Genomic DNA, 27,208 nt, shown 5'->3' on the forward strand with positions numbered 1-27,208 from the left:
CTTACACCAGAGGGCACAGCCTCAAAATAGAGGGTCATCCATTTAGGACAGAAATAAGAAGGAATTTCGTCAGCCAGAGGTTGTTGAGTCTGAGGAATTCAATGCCATAGGTGGCTGTGGAGGCCAGATCACTGGGCAAATTTAAGGCAGACGTTGACAGGTTTTTGATTAGTTAGGGCATGAAAGGTTACAGGGAAAAGGCAGGAGAATGGGTTTGAGAGGGAAAATAGAGTAGACTTCATGGGCTAAGTGGCCTCATTCTGCTTCTATGTGTTATGGCCTTATAGTTCCTCAATGATTGAGAGAGGAATTGGAATGGCTGGATGGACTGTAGCTTCTGGAACTGAAGTTCTGGCATTAGGAGACATGGCTCCTGGTACCTCTGTGCAACAGCCAGAATTAAAAGCTTGGACTGAGGCTTGTTAAGTTGGCAGAAGGATGATAAACTAATATCTACAATGATTCTCAACATACTTTCATTGTTACCTAAGAAAGACTTTGGAAACCTGCATAGGCAAGGAAGATTACTTAAGGCTGTAGGAACTCTAATTAAGAATGATCAAGTAGTACAAGAACTTCTGGAATTTATACAACTGCCATCAGAAGTTGCTATATTAAAACATAAAAGCCATTCTGAAATGACTACAATGGAAAGCAGTGGAAATGCATTAACGGATGAAACTGTAAAAAGGGCAGCATGGGAAGGAATAAAGGAAATAAAATAAGTACCCAGAACATATGTAGTGAACCTGGCAACTGGAATTATGGAAATAAAGTTGGACTCTATATCACAGACGAACATATCTGAGAGATGCAAGTCCAATGGTCCAGACATGAAAAGTGATTCTGGATAGAACATGGTTGGAGGTTAAACAATGATGGTGTATAGTTATAGAGTAGTAGCTACACTAAGTTGCTTCCATGTCTGGCACAGCAAATACACTCCCTTGGACACATTGGAGTGCAAAAGATGATGGACAGATATTCCCAATGATGGTGGAATCCAAAGTTTAGGGCACAAGCTTGACAAATATTTGAAAGATGCTTCGCATGTCAGAAAACAAATCCTGAAGCAGTGGAAAAGCTACAACAATTAAGTGCCCCTGCACCATCTGGTCCATTTTTACATTTGCAAGTGGACTACACTTCTCCACCAAAGTGCTAAGGATACTGATATACACTGGTAATAGTCTACAAGTTTTCAAGATGGGTGGAAGCTAATCCAGCAAGGAAAGCCGGTACCACACATACAACAAAAGCTCTGATCAAAGGCTATATTCTTAGATCGGGATTGCCATTTTACATCAACTCCGACCAAGGAACACATTTCACTGAGAGGTTTGCCAGGAATTATGTTGACGGATGAACATTGAATGATCTTTTCATTCTCTACATCACCCAGCAGCTTCAGGACAGTTTGAACAGATGAATGGATTCTTCAAATGACTAAGTATCATGAGGAAGGCAATACCTTGGCCTACAGCTCTTCTTGTGGTCTTATGTAGCATCAGAGCAACCCAAACAAAAAAACTAATCTAACCCCATTTGAGGTGGTAACAGAGCATCACATGTCACTGCCAGAAGCCCTCGATTTCAGAGAGGCTGATATATACATTATGGTAGATGAACTGTCCAAAGTTGAAAGTACATGTATTATCAAAGTATGCATAAATTATACAACCCTAAGATTCATTTCCTGACATGCAGCCACATAACAAAAAAACGAAAAGATCCCATTTAAAAACAGACCAACAAACACTCAATGTGCAGAGCGAGAAAAAAAAATTGTGCAAACAATGAAAGCAAGCAAACAACATTCAGAATGAAAGTGAGTCCATTGACACAAACTCTGGGGCAGCTGGAGCAGGGCACAGCCTCAGCCTTAGAGCAGTAGAGAACATTGTAAACATTGTGGAGAAGTGTGCAGAACCGGCCCAACCCTTACCTCTGATCCCTAAACCCTGCCCTTTCAATCCCTTCAGCTTGACATTTAAATTGTCCAAACACTGGGTTGTTCCTCATCCTGTTGCATTGATATGCCATGTTCCAGGCCATACTTGACCTTTCCAAATTGGTCCAGTGCGTAGGTCGATCAAACCTTGCTTTAGGTGAATGGGTTCTGAAGTTCCTCCGCAGGCATCTCTTCGCACGCCCCAACTCAGACTCGAATATGCCTTGATCTCACTCCAACCACTTCTCCTTGAATATACCTCGACCTCACTCCAACTTTATGCCACACCCACACACTATGACCCTCAAGTCAGCCTCGCCTTTGTCTTTTTGTTGCTTGCGGTGATCATTTATCACAATGTTCCACAGAAAAAGTGTTATTAATAAAGTACTTAGTTGTACTTCTTGCTTTATGAGCTGCCAGTAAGCTGTCACCAATCTTCAGTATTGCCACCTTAAAACAAAACCAGTCTGCTTAACAGATATCTGCCATTTGGAGTGATCCAATAGGAGGATACAGCCTGATTCCTGGCAAGTTGGCCTTGTTTAAGAAACAGTATAAGGATGCACTGGGAGCTTATGGGGAAGATCCCTAACAAGTACTGTTAATTGCCAACTCGGTGGTTAAATTAGAAGGCAAAAGTAAGTGGATACGCACCAGCCAGTGCAAGTGAGCTAAAGTGGTATCCAATGAGCAAAATCAGCACTGTGATTGATGTGCTAGTAACCTCCTGCTCACAATGCTCATGCTGTTGGGCTACAGTGAGCAAATCACTAATCATAAGACCATAAGACAAGTGCAGAATTAGGCCATTCAACCATCAAGTCGGCGCCACCATTCCATCATGGCTGCTTCTGAGCCTCACTCAACCCCAAATATCTGACTTCTCACAATACCCTCTGATGCCTTGATAAATCAGGAAACTATCAACTTCCACTTTAAATATACCCATGGACTTTGCCTTCACTGCAGGTTGCGATACAGCATTCCACAGATTCACTACCCACTGGCTAAAAAAAATCTTCCTTACCTCTGTTCTAAAAGGTTACCCCTCAATTTTGAGGCTATACCCTGTGGTTCTGGATTCCCCCATCATAGGAAACATCTTCTCCACCTCCACTCTATCTAGTCCTTTCAACATTTTGTAGGTTTTAATGAGATCCACCCCTGCAGATTCTTCTAAATTCCAGAGAGTACAGGTCCAAAGCTGCCAAACGCCTCCTCGAATGTAAACCCCTTCACTCCCAGAATCATCCTTGTGAACCTCCTCTGGACTCTTTCCAATGACAACACATCTTTTCTGAGATATGGGGCCCAAAACTGTTGAAAATACTCCAGCTAAAAGACTTCAAGCAGGTCAGGAACTACTGGACATTGTTAACTATACGCAACACACACAAAATGCTGGTAGAACGCAGCAGGCCAGGCAGAATCTATAGGGAGAAGCGCTGTCGATGTTTCGGGCCGAGACCCTTCGTGAGTCCTGACGAAGGGTCTAGCCAGAAACGTCGACAGCGCTTCTCCCTATAGATGCTGCCTGGCCTGCTGTGTTCCACCAGCATTTTGTGTGTGTTGCTTGAATTTCCAGCATCTGCAGATTTCCTCGTGATTGTTAAGTATACAGTGGTATTCAAAAGTTGACCAGGGCTGCTCAAAAATTTCTGTTACTGTGAATAGCTAAGCGAGTAAAAGATGACCTGATTTCCAAAAGGCATAAAGTTAAAGATGACACATTTCCTCAAGATTTTAAGCAAGATTACTTTTTTATTTCCATCTTTTACAGTTTCAAAATAACAAAAAAGGAAAAGGGCTCAAAGCAAAAGTTTGGGCACCCTGCATGGTCAGTACTTAGTAACACCCCCTTTGGCAAGTATCACAGCTTGTAAACACTTTCTAAGCCAGCTAAGAGTCTTTCATTTCTTGTTTGTGGGATTTTCGCCTTTTCTTCCTTGCAAAAGGCTTCTAGTTCTGTGAGATTCCTGGGCCGTCTTGCACGCACTGCTCTTTTGAGGTCTATCCACAGATTTTCAATGATGTTTAGGTCAGGGGACTGTGAGGGCCATGGCATAACCATCAGCTTGCGCCTCTTGAGGTAGTCCATTGTGGATTTTGAGGTGTGTTTAGGATCATTGTCCTGTTGCAGAAGGCAACCTCTTTTCATCTTCAGCTGCTTTACAAATGGTGTGATGTTTGCTTCCAGAATTTGCTGGTATTTAATTGAATCCATTCTCTCCTCTACCAGTGAAATGTTCCCCATGCCACTGGCTGCAACACAAGCCCAAAACATGATCGATCCACCCCCGTGCTTAACAGTTGGAGAAGTGTTCTTTTCATGGAATTCTGCACCCTTTTTTCTCCAAACATACCTTTGTTCATTGTGGCCAAAAAGTTTTATTTTAACTTCATCAGTCCACAGGACTTGTTTCCAAAATGCATCAGGCTTGTTTAGATGTTCCTTTGCAGCCTTCTGACACTGAATTTTGTGGTGAGGGCACAGGAAAGGTTTTCTTCTGATGACTCTTCCATGAAGGTCATACTTGTGCAGGTGTCACTGCACAGTAGAACAGTGCATCACCACTCCAGAGTCTGCTAAATCTTCCTGAAGGTCTTTTGCAGTCAAACAGGGGTTTTGATTTGCCTTTCTAGCAATCCTACGAGTTCTCTCGGAAAGTTTTCCTGGTCTTCCAGACCTCAACTTGACCTCCACCATTTCTGTTAACTGCTATTTCTTGATTACATTACGAACTGAGGAAACGGCTACCTGAAAACGCTTTGCTATCTTCTTATAGCCTTCTCCTGCTTTGTGGGCATCATTTATTTTAATTTTCAGAGTACTAGGCAGCTGCTTAGAGGAGCCCATGGCTGCTGATTGTTGGGACAAGGTTTGAGGAGTCAGGGTATTTATAAAGCTTTGAAATTTGCATCACCTGGCCTTTCCTAACGATGACTGTGAACAAGCCATAGCCCTAACAAGCTAATTAAGGTCTGAGAGCTTGGTAAAAGTTATCTGAGAGCTCAAATCTCTTGGGGTGCCCAAACTTTTGTATGGTGCTCCTTTCCTTTTTTTCACTCCAAAACTGTACAAGTCAAAAATAATACACTAATCTTGCTTAAAATATTGAAAAGAATGTTTCATCTTTAACTTTATGACTTTTGGAGATCAGTTCATCTTCTACTCACTTAACTATTTACAGTAACAGAAATTTTGACCGGGGTGCCGAAACTTCTGCATGTCACTGTATACTAACATCGCTGACTAGTGGCATAGTTGCATCAGTGCCAGACTTCGGAGCGAAGGCTCCCGAATTCAAATCCAGCTGACTCCCTTGTTGGGCAAGTGTCGAGCTAGCAATTCAGCCTCGTAAAAACAAGAGAGCCTGCTAAAAAAAACACTGTCATGATGATGTCCCGATGACTCCACTTGGAGTTAAGGGCTTTCTTCTTCTTCTTCTGTATACGAACATAAGTTGTTATATTTTTGCCAATTTTGCCCACTTAACTATGAGTACTAATATTCACACTAATGTCTTATAGTTTACATTGTTTTACTTGTTTAAAGATGATGATTAACAGAATAGTTCAAGCCTTCATAAGTGTGCCTATTAATCTGCCTAACAATGACATAATTTTATGAATACTTTGAATATATACCTTTTGATATTTAATAACTTAAGTATTTCTTTGATTATTTTACATGTAACATAGATACAAGTTTTTCTACCTCTATGTTTTCAGATCTAATGATTCTAAACATGATTTAGAATCAAAGGGAGGGGGGTATTGTTGGATCTGACTGTCATTTTCTTTGCAGTTTAACTACTAATTATCTGCGTATTTTAAAATGCCTTTAAATGCGTAACAATTTAATATACCTCTAGTGGCTATATAAAGTGTAACTCTGGAAGCCTCTTTGTTCTTTCATTGGTACTTTTTACTGCAGTATTGAACAAGTATTTTCTAATTAGTTGTCTTTTATCTATGGATTTGAATGGAATTTTCCTTATCTTTGGGTACAAAAGTAGCTATTTTATGCTAGGCAGGCACCATCTTTAGTTTCTCTCTTCAAGTAGCAGTCCTGTCACTGTCCTGTTCTCTTTGTTCTATCACATCTTAATAAAATGATCATCAAGCAACAAGTTTTATGCCTCATTCCCGACTTCTAAAAGAACACTAGAATTTAAAACACCAGAATCCAACATCTGCAACTTCTCAGCCAGCTCTGCATCCTATCAATGTCTCATTATAAGTTATGATAACCTTCTGCACTATACATACCATCAGCTTTCATGTAATTTACAAACTTACTAACCCACTCACTTGCTCACCCAAGTCATTTATAAAAATCACAAAGAACACAGGTACCAGGAACAGGTCCCTGCAGAACACCACTGGTCACTGACCTCCAGACAGAATACACTCCATCAACCAACAAACTCTCCTTTATATGGGCACGCCACTTTTGAATTCATGCTCCCAACTTTCCCTGGAACCCATGCCTAACGAGTTTCTGAATGAGCCTATCATAGGAAACCTTATTGAATGTCTTACTACAAAACCCATATACATCAAATCCACCACTCTAACTTTATCAATTCTTCTTGTCACTTCCTTAAAAAAGTCAATCAGGTTCATGAGGCATAACCTTCCCCTTTTTAAGCCATGCTGACTATTCTTAATCAGACTATGTTTCACCAAATGCTCATAAATCTAATCTCTAAGAGTCTCCTCCAGCAGCTTACCCGCCACTGAGGGAAGACTCACTGATCTACAGTTCCCAGGATTATTCCTAGAATCAGAATCACAATCAGGTTTAATATTACTCATATGCTGCGAAATTTAATGTTTTGCAGCAGTAGTAGAGTGTTTAATTAAAAGAATAATTAAAAGTATAACTTGCAATAATATATACAGTACTTCAACTTAAATTAAGTAGTGCAAAAAAAGAGCAAAAATAAAAAGCAAGGTAGTGCACATGGGTTCATTGTCTGTTCAGAAATCTGATGGCAGAGTGGAAGAAGCTTTTCTTAAAACATTGAGTGTCTCCCTTCAGGCTCCTGTACCTCCTCCTTGATGGTAGCAATGAGAAAAAGGCATGTCCTGGGTCCTTAATGACGGATACTGTCTTTGAATCAACTTTTTAATAAGTCTATGATGCTGGTAAGGTTAATGTCTGTAATGAAGCTGCCTAAGTTTGCAACTTTTGCAGCTTCTTCTGATCCTGTGACTGGCCCCTCCATAACAGATGGCGATACAACCAGTTAAAATGCTTTTCACAGTACATTTGTACAAATTTGCTAGAGAGTCTTTAGTAATGTACCAAATCTCCTCAAACCTCAAATGAAATTGGTGGACTGGACAATCTTTAGAAATTCATCTTTGACCCTGAATGAATATGCCACAAATGTTACTGACTTCATCAAGATTGAGGTGGATGAGTGTGTGCCTTTGAGAGCATACTGGACATGCCCAAACCAAAAACTGTGGATGAACCAGAGATGCACAGTTTGCTGAGGGCTAGATATATGGTATTCAAGACCGGTGATCCAGAACTATACAAGAGGTCCAGGTGCAACCTACGGAAGGCTAATTCAAGAGTGAAGAAACAATTCTGATTGAAGTTAGAGGCGGAATTGGATACACATCAGCTCTGGCAGGATTTGCAGATCATTACATTCTACAAGGCGAAATCTACCATCGTGAATTGCCTTTTATGCATGCTTACAAAGGGAGATTAAAACTACACCCGTATGAATCCTTGCAGCATCTTGTGACCCTGTGATCACAGTCTTGGAGGTCGACATTATAACATCTTTCAAGAGGGTGAACCCTCACAAGGCATCAGGTCCTGGTGGCGTACCTAGTAGAGCACTGAAAACCTATGCCAACCAACTGGCAGGAGTGGTAAAGGACATCTTCAATCTCTTACTGCTGTAGTTGAAGATTTCCACCTGCTTCCAAAGGCTGACAGTCATACTAGTTTCCAAAAAGAGAAGGGTGTGCTGCCTCAATGACTATTGCTCAGTTGTACTCATATCTACTGTGATCAAGAGCTTTGTGAGATTGTTCATGGCCAGAATCAACTCCTGCCTAAGAAAGGTCCTGGACCTGCACATTTGCCTCTTGCCACAATAGATCTACAGTGGTGCAAACTCACTAGCTCTCCACTTTGTGAATGAGACTTCTTATTACATCCTCTTTTCATGTACAAAATAAGTTGTAAATTACCTTAAATCTTTGTTTCTCTGGGCTAAGGCTCTCAGAAGATGGTTCTGTTGAGCTGCTAGGAGATGGCAAATTGCTGGAAGAGTTGTATCTTTTTGAACCTTCACCAAACCAGGATAACAGTACACAAGGTGGAATGGAGGAGGATGATTCTCCTGAAATGTTGCTTGTTAAACTTTCCAGTGTATCATTGGAGATCCTGCCATTACAAGTAAAAAAAAATCATGAAACTAAACTAAGTGTATATAACCATTGGCAGGCTTCCAAAATTTTATTAAAATACTTCCTTCGCCAATTAATATTGATTTCCACTGTTTTAGTCACAGATAAGAAGTATGCACTCTGCAGGCCATTTCCCAACATTCAAATCTATTGGATGGCAGTGCTACCAATAAATCACTTCCAACAAATATTTATTTAAAACAACTTGCTAAATAAATAGAATTGTTGATCTTCTGAAAAAATTCTGAAAAAAAAACTTTACTGGGATTCCAAGGTCTGAAGAGCCAATATTTTGAAAATTCCTCAGCAAATTTACTGATACCAACATGTCCCAAGCAGCAGTACATTCCTAATGTCTAGAGAAAATAATTTTGCAGATTAGCTTACATGAGAAATGTGCTACATTCACAAGCCAGGATTTGCAAATCTGAACCAAGAGAAACCAGGCCTCACTTTTACAATTAGTGGATGCAAATGCTTCTCATCCCAAAGACACTCCCAAATAATCCTGTGGTGTCTTAGAGTCATAGAACACTACAGCATAGAAACAGGCACTTCGCTCCATCTAGTTCATGCCAAACCATTAACCTGCCAAGTCCAACGAACCTGCACTGAATCATAGCTCTTCATACCCCTTCCATCCATATACCTACCCAAGTTCCACTGAAATGTTGAAATCAACCCCGCATCCATCACTTGCACTGGTAGCTCATTCCACACTCTCACCACTCACTGAGTGAAGAAATTCCCCCTCATGTTCCCCTTAAACATTTCACCTTTCACCCTTAACCCATGAGCTCTAGACATAGTCTCACCCAACCTCAGTGGAAATAGCTTGCATTTACCTTATTTATAGTCCTCATAATTTTGTATACCTCTATCAAATCTCCCCTCAATCTTCTACATTCCAGGGAATAAAGCCCTTTGCTTGTAACTTAGGTCCTCAAGTCCCAGCAACATCCTTGCAAATTTTCTCTGCACTCTTTCAATTATATTTACATCTTTCTTGTAGGAAGGTTACTCAAATTACACACAATATTCTAAGCGACGCAGACAAAATGCTGGAGGAATTCAGCAGGCCAGGCCGCGTCTATGGAAAAGAGAATGGTCGACATTTTAGGCCGAAACACAATACTCTAAATTAGGGAGAAGCGATGTCGACATTTCGGGCTGAGACCCTTCGTCAGGACTAACCGAAAGGAAAGATACTATCTTTCCTTTTGGTTAGTCCTGACGAAGGGTCTCGGCCCGAAACGTCGACATCGCTTCTCCCTATAGATGCTGCCTAGCCTGCTGTGTTCTACCAGCATTTTTTGTGTGTTGTTGTTTGAATTTCCAGCATCTGCAGATTTCCTTGTGTTTGCACTCTAAATTAGGCCTCATTAACATCTTAAATAATTTCAACGTAACACTCCATCCCCTGTACTCAACACATTGATTTATGAAGGCCAATGTGCCAAAAGCTTTCTTTACAACCCTATCTACCTGTGACGGCACTTTCAAGGAATTATGGATTTGTATTCCCTGATCCTTCTGTTCGACAGTTCTTCTCAATGCCCTACTGTGCACTGTATAAGACCCACCCTGGTTGGTCCTTCTTGACCAATCTCCCATGCAAACTTTGCCGAAGGTCTTGCTAAAGTCATGTAGCCAACATCCACTCTCCTCGCTTCAACTTTCCTGATAACTTCCTCGAAGAACTCTATAAGATCAGTTAAACATAACTTACCACAAAACAAAGCCATGCTGACTATCTCTAATCAGTCCCTGTCTATCGGAATACTTGTATATCCAGCCCCTTAGAACACCTTTCAATAACTTTCCCCCTACTGATGTCAGGCTCACTGGCCAATAATTTCTTGATTTATTCTTAGAGTCTTTCTTCTTAACCAATGGAACAACATAGCTATCCTCCAATCCTCTTGCACTTCATCTGTGGCTAAGGATGTTTTTTTATATCTCCGCTAGAGCACATGCAACTTAACTAGCCTCCCACAGGGTCCAAAGGAACACCAAGTCAGACCCTGGGTATTTACTCGCCTAATTTGCCTCAAGACAGCAAACACCTCCTCCTCTGCAATCTATATAGGATCCCTGACCTCGCTTCAAAAATTGCTTCACGTTTATAGACACTGTGTCCCTCTCCTGAGTAAATCCAGATGCAAAACAAAATTAAGGTCTCCTCCATCTCTTCCAGCTCCATGCATTGATTATCACTCTGATCTTCCAGAGGAACAATTCTATCCCTTGCTATCCTTTTGCTCTTAATAGATCTGTAGAAGCTCTTGGGATTCTCCTTCACCTTGACTGCCAGAGCAACCTCATGCCTTCTTTTAGCCCTCCTGATTTCCTTCCTAAGTGTGCTCTTGCATTTTTTAAATAATCCTCAAGTACCTTCTTTGTTCTGTCTGCCTATACCTGCTATGCACCTCCTCCATTTTCTTAACCGGGGCATCAATCTCTCTCAAAAACCAAGATTCCCTAGATCAGTTATTCTGTCAGGAACATACAAACTCTATTCTCAAAATTTCACTTTTGAAGGTCTCCTACAGAAAAGAGCTTGTCCCAATCTACATGTGTTAGATCCTTTCTGATACCATCAAAATTAGCCTTTCACCAATTTAGAATCTCAACCAGAGGACCAGACCTATACTTTTCCATAATTTTCTTGAAACTAATGCCATCATGATCACTAGAGCTCACCTACACAAACTTTTATCACCTGCCCTATCTTATTCTCTATTAGGAGATCCAGTTTTGCACTCTCTCTAGTTGGGACTTCTATGTACTGATTAAGGAAACTTTCCTGAACGTATTTGACAGAATTTTCTCATCCAGCTCTTTTACAGTATGGGAGTGCTAGTCAATATGTGGAAAGTTAAAATCACTTACTATTACAACCTTATGTTTGTTGCAACAGTCTGGGATCTCTCTACAAATTTGTTCCTCTAAATCTCATGAACTGTTGGGTAGTCTATAATATAGCACTATTAACATAGTCATATCTTTTTTATTCCTCAGTTGTACCCAAAAAGCCTCACTAGACGAGCTCTCCAGTCAGTCCTGACTCAGCGCTGCTGTGACATTTTCCCCGACTAGTAATGCCACCACTCTCCCTTTAATCACTCCTGTTATATCACGTCTAAAACAATGGAACCCCAGAACACTGAGCTGCCAGTCCTGCCCTCCTGCAACCAAGTCTCACTAATGGCTACAATGTCATAATTTCATATGCAGATCAATGCCCTAAGCTCATCTGTCTTTCTACAATACTCCTTGCATTGAAATATACGCAGCTCAGAACATTAGTCACACCAGATTTTGTATGTAGGCTTAACAACATCTTTCTCCACAAGCACTCTGCTATCTGTTCTGGCACTCTGGTTCCGAATCCCCTACAACTCTCGTGTAACCTCCACCCCCCCAACATTGCAGTATTAGCAAACCTTTCCACCAGGATATTAGTCCTCCTCCAGCTCAGATGCAAGCCATCCCTTCTGTATAGGTCCCACCTTTCCCACAGCAGAGCCCAATGATTCAAAAATCTGAAGCCCTCCCTCCTGCATCTACTCTTTGGCAATGTGTTATCTTCCTATTTTTGGCCTCACTAGCACGTGACACAGCTAGCAGTCCTGAGATCACAACCCTGGAGGTCCAATCCTTTAAATTAGCACCTAATTCCCTGAACTCACTTTGCACGAGTTCATCTCTTCTCTTCATTGGTACTGACATGGGTCACAACTGCTGGCTTGTCAACCGCCCACTGTGACGCTGTGGACTCAGTCCAAGCTGTTCCTGGCCCTGGCACCCAAGAAGCAACAAACCATCTAGCAATCTCATTCTCATCCACAGAACCTCCTTTCTGTCGCCTTAACCAAAAAATCTCCTATCAGTACAGCTTTCCTCTTCTTCTCCCCACCCACCACTTCCCTTCTGAGCTACAGAGCCAGACTCAGACTCCGTGCCAGAGACCTACTGTGGCTTTCCTCTGCTAGGTAATTCCCCCCAACAGTATCCAAAGAGATATACTTGTTGTTGAGAGGAATGGCTATAGGGGTACTCTGCACTGGCTGCCTAACTTCTGTCCCCATTCTGACGGTCACCCAGTTACCTGTGTCCTGCACCTTGGGTGTAAAAGTCCCTGTATATGTCCTGTCTATCAACCCCTCAGCCTCCCGAGTGACCCAGAGTTCATCCAGTTCCACCTCCAGCTCCTTAACATGGTCTGTTGGAAGCTGCAGCTGGATGCACTTATTGCAGGTGTAGTCATCAAGGACATAGGTCTCTCTACAATCCCACATCCCACGTAGAGGTGTACAGAATTATGAGGGGTATAGATAGGATAAATACTAGCAGGCTTTTTCCACTAAAGTTGGGTGGAACTACAACTAAAGGTCATGAGTTAAGGGTGAAAAGTGAAAACTTTAAGGTGAACATGAGGGGAACATCTTCACTCAGAGGGTCGTGAGAGTGTGGAATGAGCTGTCTGCCAAGTGGTGCATGCAAACTCCATTTCAACATTTAAGAGAAGTTTGGATAGGTACATGGATGGTAGGAGTATGGAGGGCTATAGTCCCGGTGCAGGCCAATGGAAGCAGACAGTTTAAATGGCTTGGCACAGACTAGATGGGCCCGAAGTTGTTCTGTACTGCACTTTTCTGTGACTCTATGACACTACCCTGCAAGAGGAGCATTCCCACCGGCATCCCCACTGCTCTAAATGTGCAATAAGAAATAAAGATTAAATAATAAAAAAAACATCTATCTATGGCCTAGCCTCTCCTTGCCAATGCCTCAACTCCCCACTCCAGTAGCTGCCCACTCATACAATGTTCATTGCACATGAACCCAAATTTTTTATTGGTCCTTGTCAAGTGCCTAATTATGTGCTATCCTCAGTACTGTGGCGTGCAAAATGTGACAACTGAGCTACTGGCTTCTTTTAAACTCTCTCCCCCTCCAAACAATTCGGTATCTCCTTGGAACTATGGTGTACAAAAATGTCCCAACTGCTCCCACTCTCTTCTTCTAAACTCTCTCTCCCTCCAAGCAATCCAGTGACTCCTCGGGACTGTGGTACACCAAGTGTGCCGACTGCCTCTGTTCACTTCTTTTAAACTCCATCTCCAAGCAATCGGGTGTCTCCTCAGGACTGTCATGAAAACTGTGACTTACTCAATCACAAAACATATGAATGCTTTATTTCCATATTGAACTTCTAAACAAAAGTGTAGAAGTAAGGCATGCTTGCCTCCATAGGACCTGGCATTGAGCCTAGATTTGGGATGTCATGTTGCAGTTGCATAAAATTTGTCCAGCCATACCTTGAGCATTGTGTACATTTCTGATCACTATACTACTGGAAGGATATAACATCAGAAAAGTGCAGAAGCGTTGCACTAGAATGTTCCATGTAGTTACAAGGAGAGATTTGATAAGTTGTGCTTGTTCTCACTGGAATGTAGGAATCTATGTGGCTTCATAGAAGTTGATAACGTTATGAGGGGATAGATAGCCAGTCTCTTTAATCCAGGGGCAGGCCAGCCTCAAACTAAATAGCATATGTTTAAGATAAGAGGGAAGACATTTAAGAGTTCTGAAGAGGCAAATATTTCCACAAAGAGCAGCGATTACATGGCATGAGCTGCCAGAGATGGTTGAGGCAGATACAATTACAACTCCTACAATATGAATAATGAATCAATAGAAATATAAATTAAGATAATCTATTAACTGTGATTTACTTATTAATAATATAAAAGGCTCAATTTGCAAGGCTATGTTATGATGATTGGTAGAATCATGATCCTTTATCACTTTCCAGGTCTGATTAAGTGTCTTCAATCTGAAATCCCAACTCTGATTCCTACCCAGACACAGTTTGACCTATTTACCAGCATTCCCTTTTTTGTTTGTTTAAGTTATGACTTTGCTTACTAATAGTATACTTGCAGCCTTTGTTCATTAAAAATTGCGATGGAAGGCCAGAAAGTGATTTGAAGTGGCTCCTGACAACTGTGCACCATTATCTGATTTATGCTCTTCAATAAAAAAAACTTTAAATTCACCTCTTGGTAAAACAAAGAACCAGAATACATTTAGATAAAGTGATAAACCAAAACAATGTTTATTCATCATTTTACAGAAGGCTCAGGATGCACTGAAGATGAGAACAGACAGTAACTCTCATATACTGTCAAGGCCATCAAGGCCAAATGAAATCAGGACTTTTGTTGCAGTAATATTAACTATCACTGGAATAGTTAGTGCAGCACATTTTGTATGTTAAAGAAATGGACTGATACCAAAAGTGTGTGCTTTCTGTAGTACCAAATAATGAGTTAATTTCCAAAGCTGTACTTTTCTAGTCTCTCTCTGGTTACCTTAAGAAAATGTGTACTGAATAAAACAATTCTACTAGTTACATGGATTTGGTGAGCCCTGTTCTGGGTTTAATAGGCTCATCTTGTTTAAGTGGCATGATCAACTTTTATGAAACCTGAAAGGTAAACATGCACCAAAATCTATGGTGGATAGTACTGCATTATACCTGCTTCCTGATGAGAGTCTATTGGCTTCTTTCACTTTGTCTTTCTGTTTTTTCCCTTTACTAAATGTTTTTTGTGCTGGACACCTGCAATAAATTGTAAAATAAATTGGACATGTAAGAACCAGGTTAAATATAGTTGTAGATCACTATGTTTCAATCAGTCTTTATTATTCAATATTTTTTTAAAAAGGAAATTGAAGTTATAGTACAAGATGCAAAAATTCTCAGCAAGTATTTCTAAAATGTAATCTCCCAGAATTGAAATAAAACAAGATCAGTTCTGCAAGAGGGAGCTGGGTAGAGATGAATTGAATTGAATTTCAGTTTATTACGTATATAGATAGTACGTATATGGATAAAGAAAGCTGGAGATTAACTAGAGGAGATTTAAACTGAGAAGGGAGAAACTTAAAATGAGCTGAAGAGCAACTTTTACCAGGTACAGGTGATGAGTATGTGGAATGAACTGCCCGAGGAATTGATGAAAACAGGTACAATTAAAATATTTAATAGACATTTGGACAGGTACATGGATAAAAAAAGGTTGGGGGGGGGGATATTGGCCAAACACAGGTAGGGTGGCATGAAGGAGTTATTTCTATGCTGTATATTTCACACCTACTGGTACTATATCACACAAGTGTAATTGTGAGGCAACCTTTAAAGAGACAAAAGCACAATATAAGCAATACTGATGCTGAAGAGAGCTGTTGCTTCAGTAAAGGATGCTGTAATGATGGGAAAGGGCTCCAGCAACTGTGCTTTTAATACAGAGTCCATCAGCTGTTGGAAAGTCTGTGAATTATGCACAATTCTCCTAATTATGTTACCCTACAACCCCATATAATTATTAATCCCTTTGATTAGTTATTGTTGATCTTTTACTCTAAAACAACTTTCATTTACTGACTGGGACGAAACTTAGGAGGACGATGGCACCTAACAGCAACTGTTTTGCTTGCGTCTTCAGAAACAGCTCCATTTCTATCTTTGATATCTTTTTTCCCATTTCAAGGTTCTTTTGAAGATCCTGACCTGGAGTTATGCTCTGACTTCGGTTCTTTGCGGAAATGGGACCCGCTCTTAGGGCATCACGCAGGCCACTTTTTGATATGCCAAGGATGCAGCCTGGAAGTCTAGCATACCTTCAAGGTGCTGGATTTTTGTGGCTCTGGAGGTGGGTGGATTCAAGGCCATTGTGGCCAGCTGATGTGCTGTGGGAGATGGAAGATTGAAATGCAGCGGGCTGGCTGCTGGCTGTGTGCCTAGAGACCAGTGTTCTTTGGGCACAGAGCTTGACAGAAGTGATGCAAACAGTCTTTTAACACCATAAATCAGTGAGTTGCTTTTTTATGTCTCCCCTCTCGCTGTGAAATGAGGGACACCTCTTTTTCCCTTAATAGGGGGAGAGAGAGCCTGTGGTACGTCAAATCTGGGTGAAAGAGTAGGCTTTGGGGTACTGCAAGTCTGTGTCTTTACTGATGGTTTGCTGCACGCTTGAGTATTCGGTGGGGGGGTGCCAATGCTTTTTTGCTGGTGGGGCAGTGCCATCGCTTAGCTGCTGCATATATGTGGGGTGGGAGAGTTGGAGGAGGGCTTTGGGGTTCGAACACTTAACTGTCATTCATTCTTTGGGGCACTCCTATTTTTTGTGGATATTTGCGAAGAAGAATAATTTCAAAATGTATATTGTATACATTTCTCTGACATTATATGTATCTGTTGACCAACCTATTGCAGATTTCTCAATATTTTAATATCAAAATCTCTGTAGCTCACTGTCTTGAACAAACTGAGTGACTGAACATCCACAATTTACTTGAAGATCCACTACCCTCCACCATCAGAAATATATTCTTCCTTGGGAAAGAACACCAGACCTTCACAAAATATTCCAGATGCAGTCCGGCCAGGGTCTCAAGATAATTTCAAAAAGATATTTTGATTGTACTCAGATACTTCTTAATAAAGGATAACATACAATTTTCCTATGTAATTGCTTGCTGCACTTACCAAATTGCAGTTATTTAAGGTGACCCTTAGAATATTAACACCTTAAATACTCTGCTTTTCTACATTTTCTAACAAAATAGATAAGATCACATATTTCACATTATATTCTATCTGTCAAGTTCTAGCTCATTTATTCAACCTCTCCATATCCCCTAAAATCCTTCTGTATTGTCTCCACGACTTACATAGCTAACCAGGTTTGAATCATCAGCAAACATTGATTATTTTCTTGCATACTTTACTCAAGCTACATAATCACTGTCAATTTTAGCATGTATGGTAGAATATGAATTGGGGATTAGAAATTGTAACCTACCTAAAATCATGAAACTTTTGTTTGGTGCTGTCTTTCTGAATCACCGGAGATCTGCCTTTCTTTGAAGCAATGGCTGTGCTGTCATCTGGAATCCAATGTGATATTTTAGATGCAATACAGACTACTGACTATTGGGGATGATGAAAATGATCTTAGAAAGCAATGTACCAACAAAACAAATTACCATTACCCCAGACTTGGTCATTTCAATTACAGGATTATTTTCTGACACCTGCAGCATCAGAATCCATAGTTCTCATATCTGTTTTTTTTTAAATTGTGAGAGGAATGACACCAAGAAAATCCATAAAAACATTAAAATGGAATTCATAAAATCATTAAATAGATACATATCACATGTACAGATGACAGCTTTCAAAACTTAACATTTAAAATTACTAAGCAAACATGAGGAAATCTGCAGATGCTGGAAATTCAAACAACACACACAAAATGCTGGTGGAACACAGCAGGCCAGTCAGCATCTATAGGAAGAAGCAAAGTCGACGTTTCGAGCCGAGACCCTTCGTCAGGACTAACTGAAAGGAGAGATACTAAGAGATTTGAAAATAGTGGGGGGAGGGGAAATGCGAAATGATAGAAGACCGGAGGGGGTGGGGTGAAGCTAAGAGCTGGAAAGGTGATTGGTGAAAGTGATACAGAGCTGGAGAAGGGAAAGGATCATGGGACGGGAGGCCTCAGGAGAAAGAAAGGGGGAGGGGGGGAGCACCAGAGGGAGATGGAGAACAGGCAGGGTGATGGGCAGAGAAAGAGAAAAAAAAAACCGAACAACTAAATATGTCAGGGATGGGGTAAGAAGGGGAGGAGGGGCATTAACGGAAGTTAGAGAAGTCAATGTTCATGCCATCAGGTTGGAGGCTACCCAGCCGGTAGATAAGGTGTTGTTCCTCCAACCTGAGTGTGGATTCATCTTGACAGTAGAGGAGGCCATCGATTGACATAACAGAATGGGAATGGGACATGGAATTAAAATGTGTGGCCACTGGGAGATCCTGCTTTCTCTGGCGGACCGAGAGTAGGCGTTCAGCGAAATGGTCTCCCGGTCTGCATCGGGTCTCACCAATATATAAAAGGCCACACCAGGAGCACCAGACGCAGTATACCACACCAGCCAACTCACAGGTGAAGTGTCGCCTCACCTGGAAGGACTGTCTGGGGCCCTGAATGGTGGTGAGGGAGGAAGTGTAAGGGCAGGTGTAGCACTTGTTCCGCTTACAAGGATAAGTGCCAGGAGGGAGATTGGTGGGAAGGGATGGGGGAGACGAGTGGACAAGGGAGTCCCTTAGCGAGCGATCCCTGCGGAAAGCAGAAAGGGGGGGGGGGGGAGGGAAAGATGTGCTTGGTAGTGGTAGTAGTCCATTTCCGACACCTCCCTCCCCTTTCTTGATCTTTCTGTCTCCATCTCTGGAGATGGCTTATCTACTGATATCTACTATAAGCCCACAGACTCTCACAGTTACCTGGACTATTCCTCTTCCCACCCTGTCTCTTGCAAAAATGCTATCCCCTTCTCACAATTCCTTCGTCTCCGCCGCATCTGTTCTCAGGATGAAGCTTTTCATTCCAGGATGAAGGAGATGTCTTCCTTTTTTAAACAAATGGGCTTCCCTTCTTCCACCATCAACTCTGCTCTCAAACGCATCTCTCCCATTTCCCGCACATCTGCCCTCACCACATCCGCCCACCACCCCACTCGGGATAGGGTTCCTCTTGTCCTCACCTACCACCCCACCAGCCTCCAGGTCCAATGTATAATTCTCCATAACTTCCGCCACCTTCAATGGGATCCCACTACCAAGCACATCTTTCCCTCCCCCCCCCCTTCTGCTTTCCGCTGGGATCGCTCCCTACGTGACTCCTTTGTCCACTCGTCTCCCCCGTCCCTTCCCACCTATCTCCCTCCTGGCACTTATCCTTGTAAGCGGAACAAGTGCTACACCTGCCCTTACACTTCCTCCCTCACCACCATTCAGGGCCCCAGTCAGTCCTTCCAGGTGAGGCGACACTTCACCTGTGAGTCAGCTGGTGTGGTATACTGTGTCCGGTGCTCCCGGTGTGGCCTTTTACATATTGGTGAGACCTGACGCAGACTGGGAGACCGTTTTGTTGAACACCTACGCTCGGTCCACTAGAGAAAGCACGATCTCCCAGTGGCCACACATTTTCATTCCACGTCCCATTCCCATTCTGATATGTCTATCCATGGCCTCCTCTACTGTCAAGATGAATCCATACTCAGGTTGGAGGAACAACACCTTATATACCGGCTGGGTAGCCTCCAACCTGATGGCATGAACATTAACTTCTCTAACTTCCATTAATGCCCCTCCTCCCCTTCTTACCCCATCCCTGACATATTCAGTTGTTTGTTTTTTTTTCTCTCTCTCTGCTCATCACCCTGCCTGTTCTCCATCTCCCTCTGGTGCTCCCCCTCCCCCTTTCTTTCTCCTGAGGCCTCCCATCCCATGATCCTTTCCCTTCTCCAGCTCTGTATCACTTTCACCAATCACCTTTCCAGCTCTTAGCTTCATCCCACCCCCTCCGGTCTTCTCCTACCATTTCGCATTTCCCCCTCCCCCCACTACTTTCAAATCTCTTAGTATCTTTCCTTTCAGTTAGTCCTGACGAAGGGTCTTGGCCCGAAACGTCAACAGTGCTTCTCCCTATTGATGCTGCCTGGCCTGCTGTGTTCCACCAGCATTTTGTGTGTGTTGTTTAAAATTACTGTTACCATCTCAAAAGGAAAAGTGAATTAATGCAGCAAAGGTATTTAAGCAATCACCTGTCTTCCCTTAATAGACATACTAAGTTTTATTATCATACAAATTTGATTAATAGGTCAAAGTTGAAGAGAGCAAAATTGTGATGCTATTTACCTGCTGATTTTCTCATTTTGCATTCGTTGTCCAATTGATGCAAAGAAGGTAACGCAGCACTGTGGCAATATTTTGAAGGTGATGAGGTTGGGGATTCTCCAACAGCATCCTGAAAAGAGCACTCTGATGTTGTCAAAACATGCTGATTATTTTCTCCCAGAATTTGATTTTTCACTCTGATATCAAATATGAAGATTGCATTACTGATTACTGGAGACAATGAAGATGCTCCAGAATCTGATGCTTGTGAACATATCCTCATAGATGTTGGAAAGAGAGATCTGGAATTATGCATTGGGCTTTCAATACTATCTACAGGCTTTTAATTTAATAAAGAAGAAATACAAGAGCCAAATGAAATTCTGAATAGCATACAAAATGTCAATCCAAGATCACTGCATGGTGGCAAATGCCTTACACTGTGAAGATGTGTTTGGGAACCCTTAATAAAGCATGGAAGCAGACCATTCAATCCAACACATCTATGTAGACCAAGGTGCCTTCCTGAATTTTTCCCATTTGCCTGCATTTGGCCCATACCTCTCCAAGCCATGGGTTCCCAACCTGGGGCCCATGGACCCCTTGGTCAATGGTCGGTGCTCATGGCATAAAAAAGGTTGGGAATCCCAGGTCTAAACATACCCTGACCATAAATCTGTCCAACTGTAACAGGACCCAACGCTACTACTTCATTTAGCAGCTTGTTCCCTCCATCCAGCGCCCTCTGCGTAAAAAACACTTGCCCTCAAGTCTCCTTTATTATTATGATGAAATTTTACTGCAGTCTCACTAGTTTAATCACATCCTTCAGTTTAGATTGGAACCCTAAATTCTGCAAAGAAATTGATAGAAATCATGCATTCTTTCTTGGTAAGGAAGAAAATAAACTAGGAAGAATTACTGCATGGTTCCCTAAAGTACTTTGTACAATTACTAAAGAATGGCATGAATAAAAATGCACAAATGTAGGCATTTTCAGATGAAGAAAATATCTGTTTTACCAATAATAGATTACAAAACATTTCACAAATTCAAATCAACAATTGGCATACATTTGATCTAATGGAAAATAAATTAAATTTTGAGCTCTTTGCCTGGAATTTCCTGCAGCAATCAGAGTAAGTACATGAAAATATTGTGCTGCTCCTTCTCCCTCCATCACACATCTGAATTTAATTGACTTGTATGACATTGAATTGTTGTAATTGATAAATTTTGATTGTGTCACTTGCAAGATTTGTTCAATAGACAGGACATACTCCATTTATTACCTTGACAGAATCAGTGCCCCTCATTTTTTGATTATATACTTTTTTACTGATGTTTACACAAAGGAAAGAGTAGCTGGAATTATCTTTCAAAATAGTATACAACTATTCTGCTAATTGTGCAATGGGACACATCCATGACTAAAGAAAGCAGCCAAATCACCATTAGTAGAACTGCATTTACATTTGTTTCACTCTAGCTTTCATTCCAGCATCTATAAATAAGCTTCATAAGGAAGTTTCAGGCAAGATCAATGAAGAAACCAGTAAAAACTTCAGCATATGTTTTGTGTACATGCAATTCAGGAACTTGAGAGGCTGTGTTGGGATTAATTCAAATGTCTGGACTAATTTGGATAGTAACAAGAATGCATGTTAAAAAGTAAAATTATCTGCAGTATTAAACCATACCAAATAGAACTCCACAACAAAAGCTCATTGTCAATATTGAAATCTATGTATGACTATGAAATGACAAATACAAGCCCAGAGACAGGACTGTGGTTCAGACGTTCACAAAGCTAGAATTTGAAGATAAATTTGTTCCTCAGTGTTTCTTGGTATATTCAAGACTTGACAATAATTTTGTTTGAGAGTTCTTGTAACTATTTTTTAAAGAAAGCAACACAAACATCAGTGAATGATCAAGATTATTGCATGTTTCCAAAATCAGCTTTATCAGCAACATATTAAATACTGTAGATTTCTCTAAATTAAAAAAAGGTGTTTTAATGTTACTGCCCTCCACCAGTTTTGAAAGCTAGGTGCATGTAGTGAATTTGAGTATCAAAGGAAATCCAACATCATTGTGAATTTGCATTTTCTAAACTTATATAGACTTCTTGATTAAAAAATAGACATAACACATTAAATGTTGTGAACAAAATCTCAAAGATACAAAGAGAGGCATTTGTGATTAACTACTACTATTCAGAATATAGGAATCTAATCAGTAGTGTCCTCCACACCTAACACAGCTTAGTATTACTATCATTGCTCTTAGTGTCTAGTTATGAGGGTATGATATCAAAATATGAAAAAAATACAAAGACTGAAATTGTAGTTAACATGAAGAGGATACTAAAAATTTTCAGGAAGACATACAAATTAGTAGACGGGGTTCATACATACCAGATGAAATTTATTGCTGAGAAATGTGAAGTGATGCATTTTAGGACAAAGAATAAGAAGAGGACATATATATTAACAGTAAAACTTTAAAAGGAATAGACAGACTTAGGGGTTTAGATACTTACATGTTTTAAAAGCCAAAAAAAAAACCAATTTGACAAAGCTGTTTAAAATTTCAAGCATGCCGAGATTTTATAAATAAGAACACAGAGTGCAAAAGCAAAGAGAAAGTGCTAAATCTATAATATTAACTTAGAATTCATAGGTTAGAACTTTGTGCCCTTCCTTTTGAGAAAATATTGATGCCAAAGAAGTGATAAGCATGAAATAGATTATTTATATTGTCCTTCAAACACAATTTCATAGAGTTATACAGCAACTCATTCATGCTGACCAAAGTGTCTTATCAATCCCATATGCCTACATTTGTATTTTATCCTCCAAACCTTTCCTATCCATGTACTTATCCAAACTATTTTTAACCTTGTCTTTGCACCTACCTCTGCCACTCCTCTGGCAGTTAGATCCATGCACCTCTGCAAAACATTCCACCTCAGATCTCCTTTAAATCTTTCTCCTCTCACCTTAAACTTCCTACTCTGGAAACAAGACTGATTAGCTACCCTATCTATCCCCCTCAATTTTATAAACCTCTATCAAGTCACCAATCAGCCTGTTTTGCTCCAGGAAACTCAGATCCAGCCAATCCAATTCTCTATTTATAACGCACCCTCCAGTTCAAGCAACATCTTTGTCAATCTTTTCTAGACATTCTGTAGTTTGATGACATTCTTCGTATAACATAACAACCAGAAATGCACATAATATTCCAAAAGTGATGCAATCAACATTTTGTACAATTCTAAAGTTTCAACTCTTATATTCAATCCATAGCCAATGAAGTCAAGCATGCCATAAACTTTCTTTACCATCCTGTCTACCTGTGCTATTACTCTCAGAAAAATATGCACTTGGACTCCTGCTTCTCTCTGTTCAAAAACATACGCAGGGCCCTGCTATTTACTGTGCATATCCCGGCCAAATTTAACTTCCCAGAATACATTAGTTCACATTTAAATTCCATCTGCCTTTCTTTCACATTTTTTCCCAGCTGCTCAAAATCCCATTTTAAGCTTAGACAACATTCTTTATTGTCCACTATACCTCCAATGCAGTTATCATTTGAAAACTTACTATGTCACCTATCTTCAAATAATTACCTACCATCCAATAATGAACATACATGACAAGCAGGAACCCAGCTGTCCATCCCTGTGGCACACCACTGAACACAGCCATTAAATCTGAAAAGCAATCCTCTGATTGCTATCACCAAGCCTAATTTGTATCCAATTGACTAGCCCATCCCAGATCCCAGTTCTAACCTTCTCAACCAGCCTACCACTCAGGACTCTGTCAGTGACCTTGCTGAAGTTCATGCATCAAATGACTACTGTTCTGTCCTTGTCAATCCTCTTAGTCACCTCTTCAAAAAAAACTCATTCAAATTTGTGAAATATGATTTCCCACTCGCAAAGCATTCTGACTCCCTAATCTGTCATTGCTCTTTTAAGGGACAGATCCTCTCAGAATCCCTTTCCAGTAACCTTCCTGCTGTTGATGTAAGACTCACAGCCCTATAATTTCCTTGCATGTCCTTCTAGCCTTTCTTAAATAAAAGCTTAACATTAAACATCTTCCAACCTTCCAGTACCTCGCCTGCAGTTAATAAAATACAAAAATATCTGCCAGGTTTACAGCAAAGTGGACTTCAGAAAGGATAGGATGAGGGAACACATATCGAAGGATCAGAAGAAGAAAGGGTGAGCAAGTTCCTGGGTGTCAACATCTCTGAGAATCTATCCTAGGCCCAATATATCGATGCAGTTACAAAGCAGGCTTCATTAGAATTTTGAGGAGATTTGGTATGTCATTAAAGAGACTCGCAAATTTCTACAGATGTAATGTGGAAAACATTCTAACTGGCTGTATCAATGTCTGGTATGGGGGAGGGGCACTGCACAGGATTGAAATAAGCTGCAGAAAGTTCTAAACTTAAGTCAGTCAGCTCCATCTTGGGCACTAGCCTTCCTAGCATCTAGGATATCTTGAAGGAGAGATGTCTCAAAAAGGTGGCATCCATCATCAAGGACCCCATCAACCAGTACATGCCCTTTTCTCATTGCTACCATCAGGGTGGAGATACAGGAGACTAAAGGCACATACTCAATGACTCAGAAATAGCTTCTTACCCTCTGCTATCAGATTTCTGAATGGATATTGAACCCACGAACATGACCTCACTACTTCTTTCTCCATTACTTATTTAACTTCTTTAAAAAACATACACATTATTTATTCTAATTTACAGTTTTTATGTTGTGCAATGTACTGCTTGCACAAAATGACAACTTTCACGACATACGCCAGAGATATTAAATCTGATTCTGATTTTGAATATTTTCCCTTGCTTTCCACAATGTCCCAGCATAGCTGATTTACACCTTGTGGATTTATCCACTTAGATGCTTCAAGCCTGGCAAGACTTCACTTTAAAAATAGTAATATGTAGCTTCCCTGTCCTTCTACATGGTAAATGCAGATGAGATTTTGACCATCACTTGAGGCTCCATATATAGATGACCACGCTGACCCTTTAGAGAACCTATTCTTTTGCTTGCTACTCTTTAAATACACTTACAGAAACTTTTAGGATTTTCCTTTAACTTATCTGCCAGGGATATTGCATGTCCTTTTTTTTTTGCCTTTATTAATTTCTGATTCTTTCTTAAGTGTACATGCTTTATACTTAAGGGACCTGACATGCTGCCATGCTTTTTCTGACAAGAGCTCAATATCCCTCATTAACCAGGGCTCCCTAATTCTGCCAACTTTGTCCTTCATGCTATCTGGTCCACCATTCAATAAGATCATGCCTGATCTAATGCCTGGTCTACATCACAGTTCAATTTCCACATTCCTAAGATTTATTGCTGTTTACAAGTCTACCAATTCTGGCTTTATAAATGCTCAAAACGATTGTGTGTTGACAGCCCTACAAGGTAGAAAATTCCAAAGATTTACTCTCCTAGAAGAAATTTCTCTACACCACTACCATAAATAGCTAATTCTGTGATAATATCCCTGGTTCTAGATCCTCCATCCTGAGGAACAACTATATCAGCATCAATCAGGTCATGTTAGATGAAAGCCTGTGCCTGTAAGGAAGTGGTGGACACAATCAGTACAAACAGATTAAATCACCAATGTAAATGATGCAATAATAACTGTAAAAAAAAAGAATTACTTTCTTCAGTTAGCCCTTTCAAGGTCTTTTACAGCTGAATTACACACTTATTTCCCAATACCACTAAGCTGTTCACATGGAATAACCTCCCCATTCACATAATTATTTCATGATGGAACAGTTTTAGTTGTGAAAATTGACCAGTAGAGAAACAACAAACTATTTCAAATAATAAGAGACAAGACAAAAACAGATAGTTCAAATCAACAAGTTTATGGGGAGTTCAATGAATATTGTATTGCTATCATTTAAAACCTAAAAAAAATAACAACAATCAAAAACAAGATGCATTTAAAAAAAAGAGGAAGCATCGACAAAATAAAGAGAGAAGATCAATCAACATGCACAAGCATCTTAATAAAAGCAAAAGGAACACCAAAACAAACTAGAGGACAAAGCTGCATGAAAATGGGAAAGATTGCAAAACTACTGCTTACAGTTAGGTTCATTTCACATTGATGAGAACAAGGTAATACAGTACCTTTAGCAAACATTCCCATTTTAACTACAAGTGCAGTACAAACTCCTGATGGTTTGTCACTTTCCACTCCTATCCCCACTGTGACTTTTCTGAATTTGGCCTCATTTTCTTAATGGAAGACCAAGATCTTCAGCACAGCTTTATAGTGCACCTACTCCCACCCACTGGACTCTTATCAGACTTCAGCTATATTGTTATTTTCATATTAGCTTCACCGTCAAGCTTAGCCCTCAGGTTTTCCATATTTTACATTTTCTTCTTTTACCTCAGGCAATTTCTTTGTTCATCAGTCACTTTAATTTTGCAATCTCTTTAAGAACATCTTCATTAACTTACATGGATTGAATTAGAAGCATTTGTTTAAATATTTCTAACTGTTTTGATTATATCCATTTTTAACTTCAGAACTACTAGCACTTTTGTTATTTTTCAAATGTTACTGGATGTCAGAAACATTTAATTGAACATTTGACAGCTGGAAAATTAGGGTTATGATTACAGGCTTTCAAATGTTGATCAGTTTTTATGGCGGGTGGTGCTTGGTCTGACCCTGCTTTGTGTTGGATTTGCACCAAGGATGCCCCTGTCGTAATCCAGGATCTTGCTTACAAGCATTAGGATTTCTCTGTTTAACAAGTTCTTTCTAGAAAATCCACTCAAGTACAGAATTAACACCCAAGCTATTTCACCTTTGACTATAAATTCTGGATTAAACATTTCCAAAACACAGTAGCACTTTGGAGTGGAACATGCAAATATTGAGATTCTCTACTATCTCCTTATTGGTAGACATCATGGCTTCATTTAAAACTCCTTGGATATGTGATCACTGATAACCACATGCAAGAGG

The 27,208-nt window shown here is 40.4% G+C and overlaps 1 protein-coding gene across 6 annotated transcripts in view; it reads right to left on the reverse strand.

Annotated features, from left to right (window-relative positions):
• Nucleotides 1-27,208, reverse strand: part of ppp1r9a (protein phosphatase 1, regulatory subunit 9A) — a 231,650-nt gene that overhangs the window by 44,682 nt on the left and 159,760 nt on the right. For 5 of the 6 annotated variants that reach the window (XM_073054197.1, XM_073054200.1, XM_073054195.1 and 2 more), the window contains 4 exons: nucleotides 20,172-20,280; nucleotides 17,275-17,359; nucleotides 14,946-15,029; nucleotides 8,177-8,372 (listed from right to left, as the gene is read on the reverse strand). In XM_073054197.1, coding sequence (XP_072910298.1) covers nucleotides 8,177-8,372; nucleotides 14,946-15,029; nucleotides 17,275-17,359; nucleotides 20,172-20,280 — 474 coding nt within the window. The remainder of the gene's footprint in view (nucleotides 1-8,176; nucleotides 8,373-14,945; nucleotides 15,030-17,274; nucleotides 17,360-20,171; nucleotides 20,281-27,208) is intronic. The other variant, XM_073054199.1, reaches the window with a different exon arrangement.

Source organism: Hemitrygon akajei, chromosome 8 (genome assembly GCF_048418815.1).
Source record: "Hemitrygon akajei chromosome 8, sHemAka1.3, whole genome shotgun sequence".
Lineage (NCBI taxonomy): Eukaryota > Metazoa > Chordata > Chondrichthyes > Myliobatiformes > Dasyatidae > Hemitrygon > Hemitrygon akajei.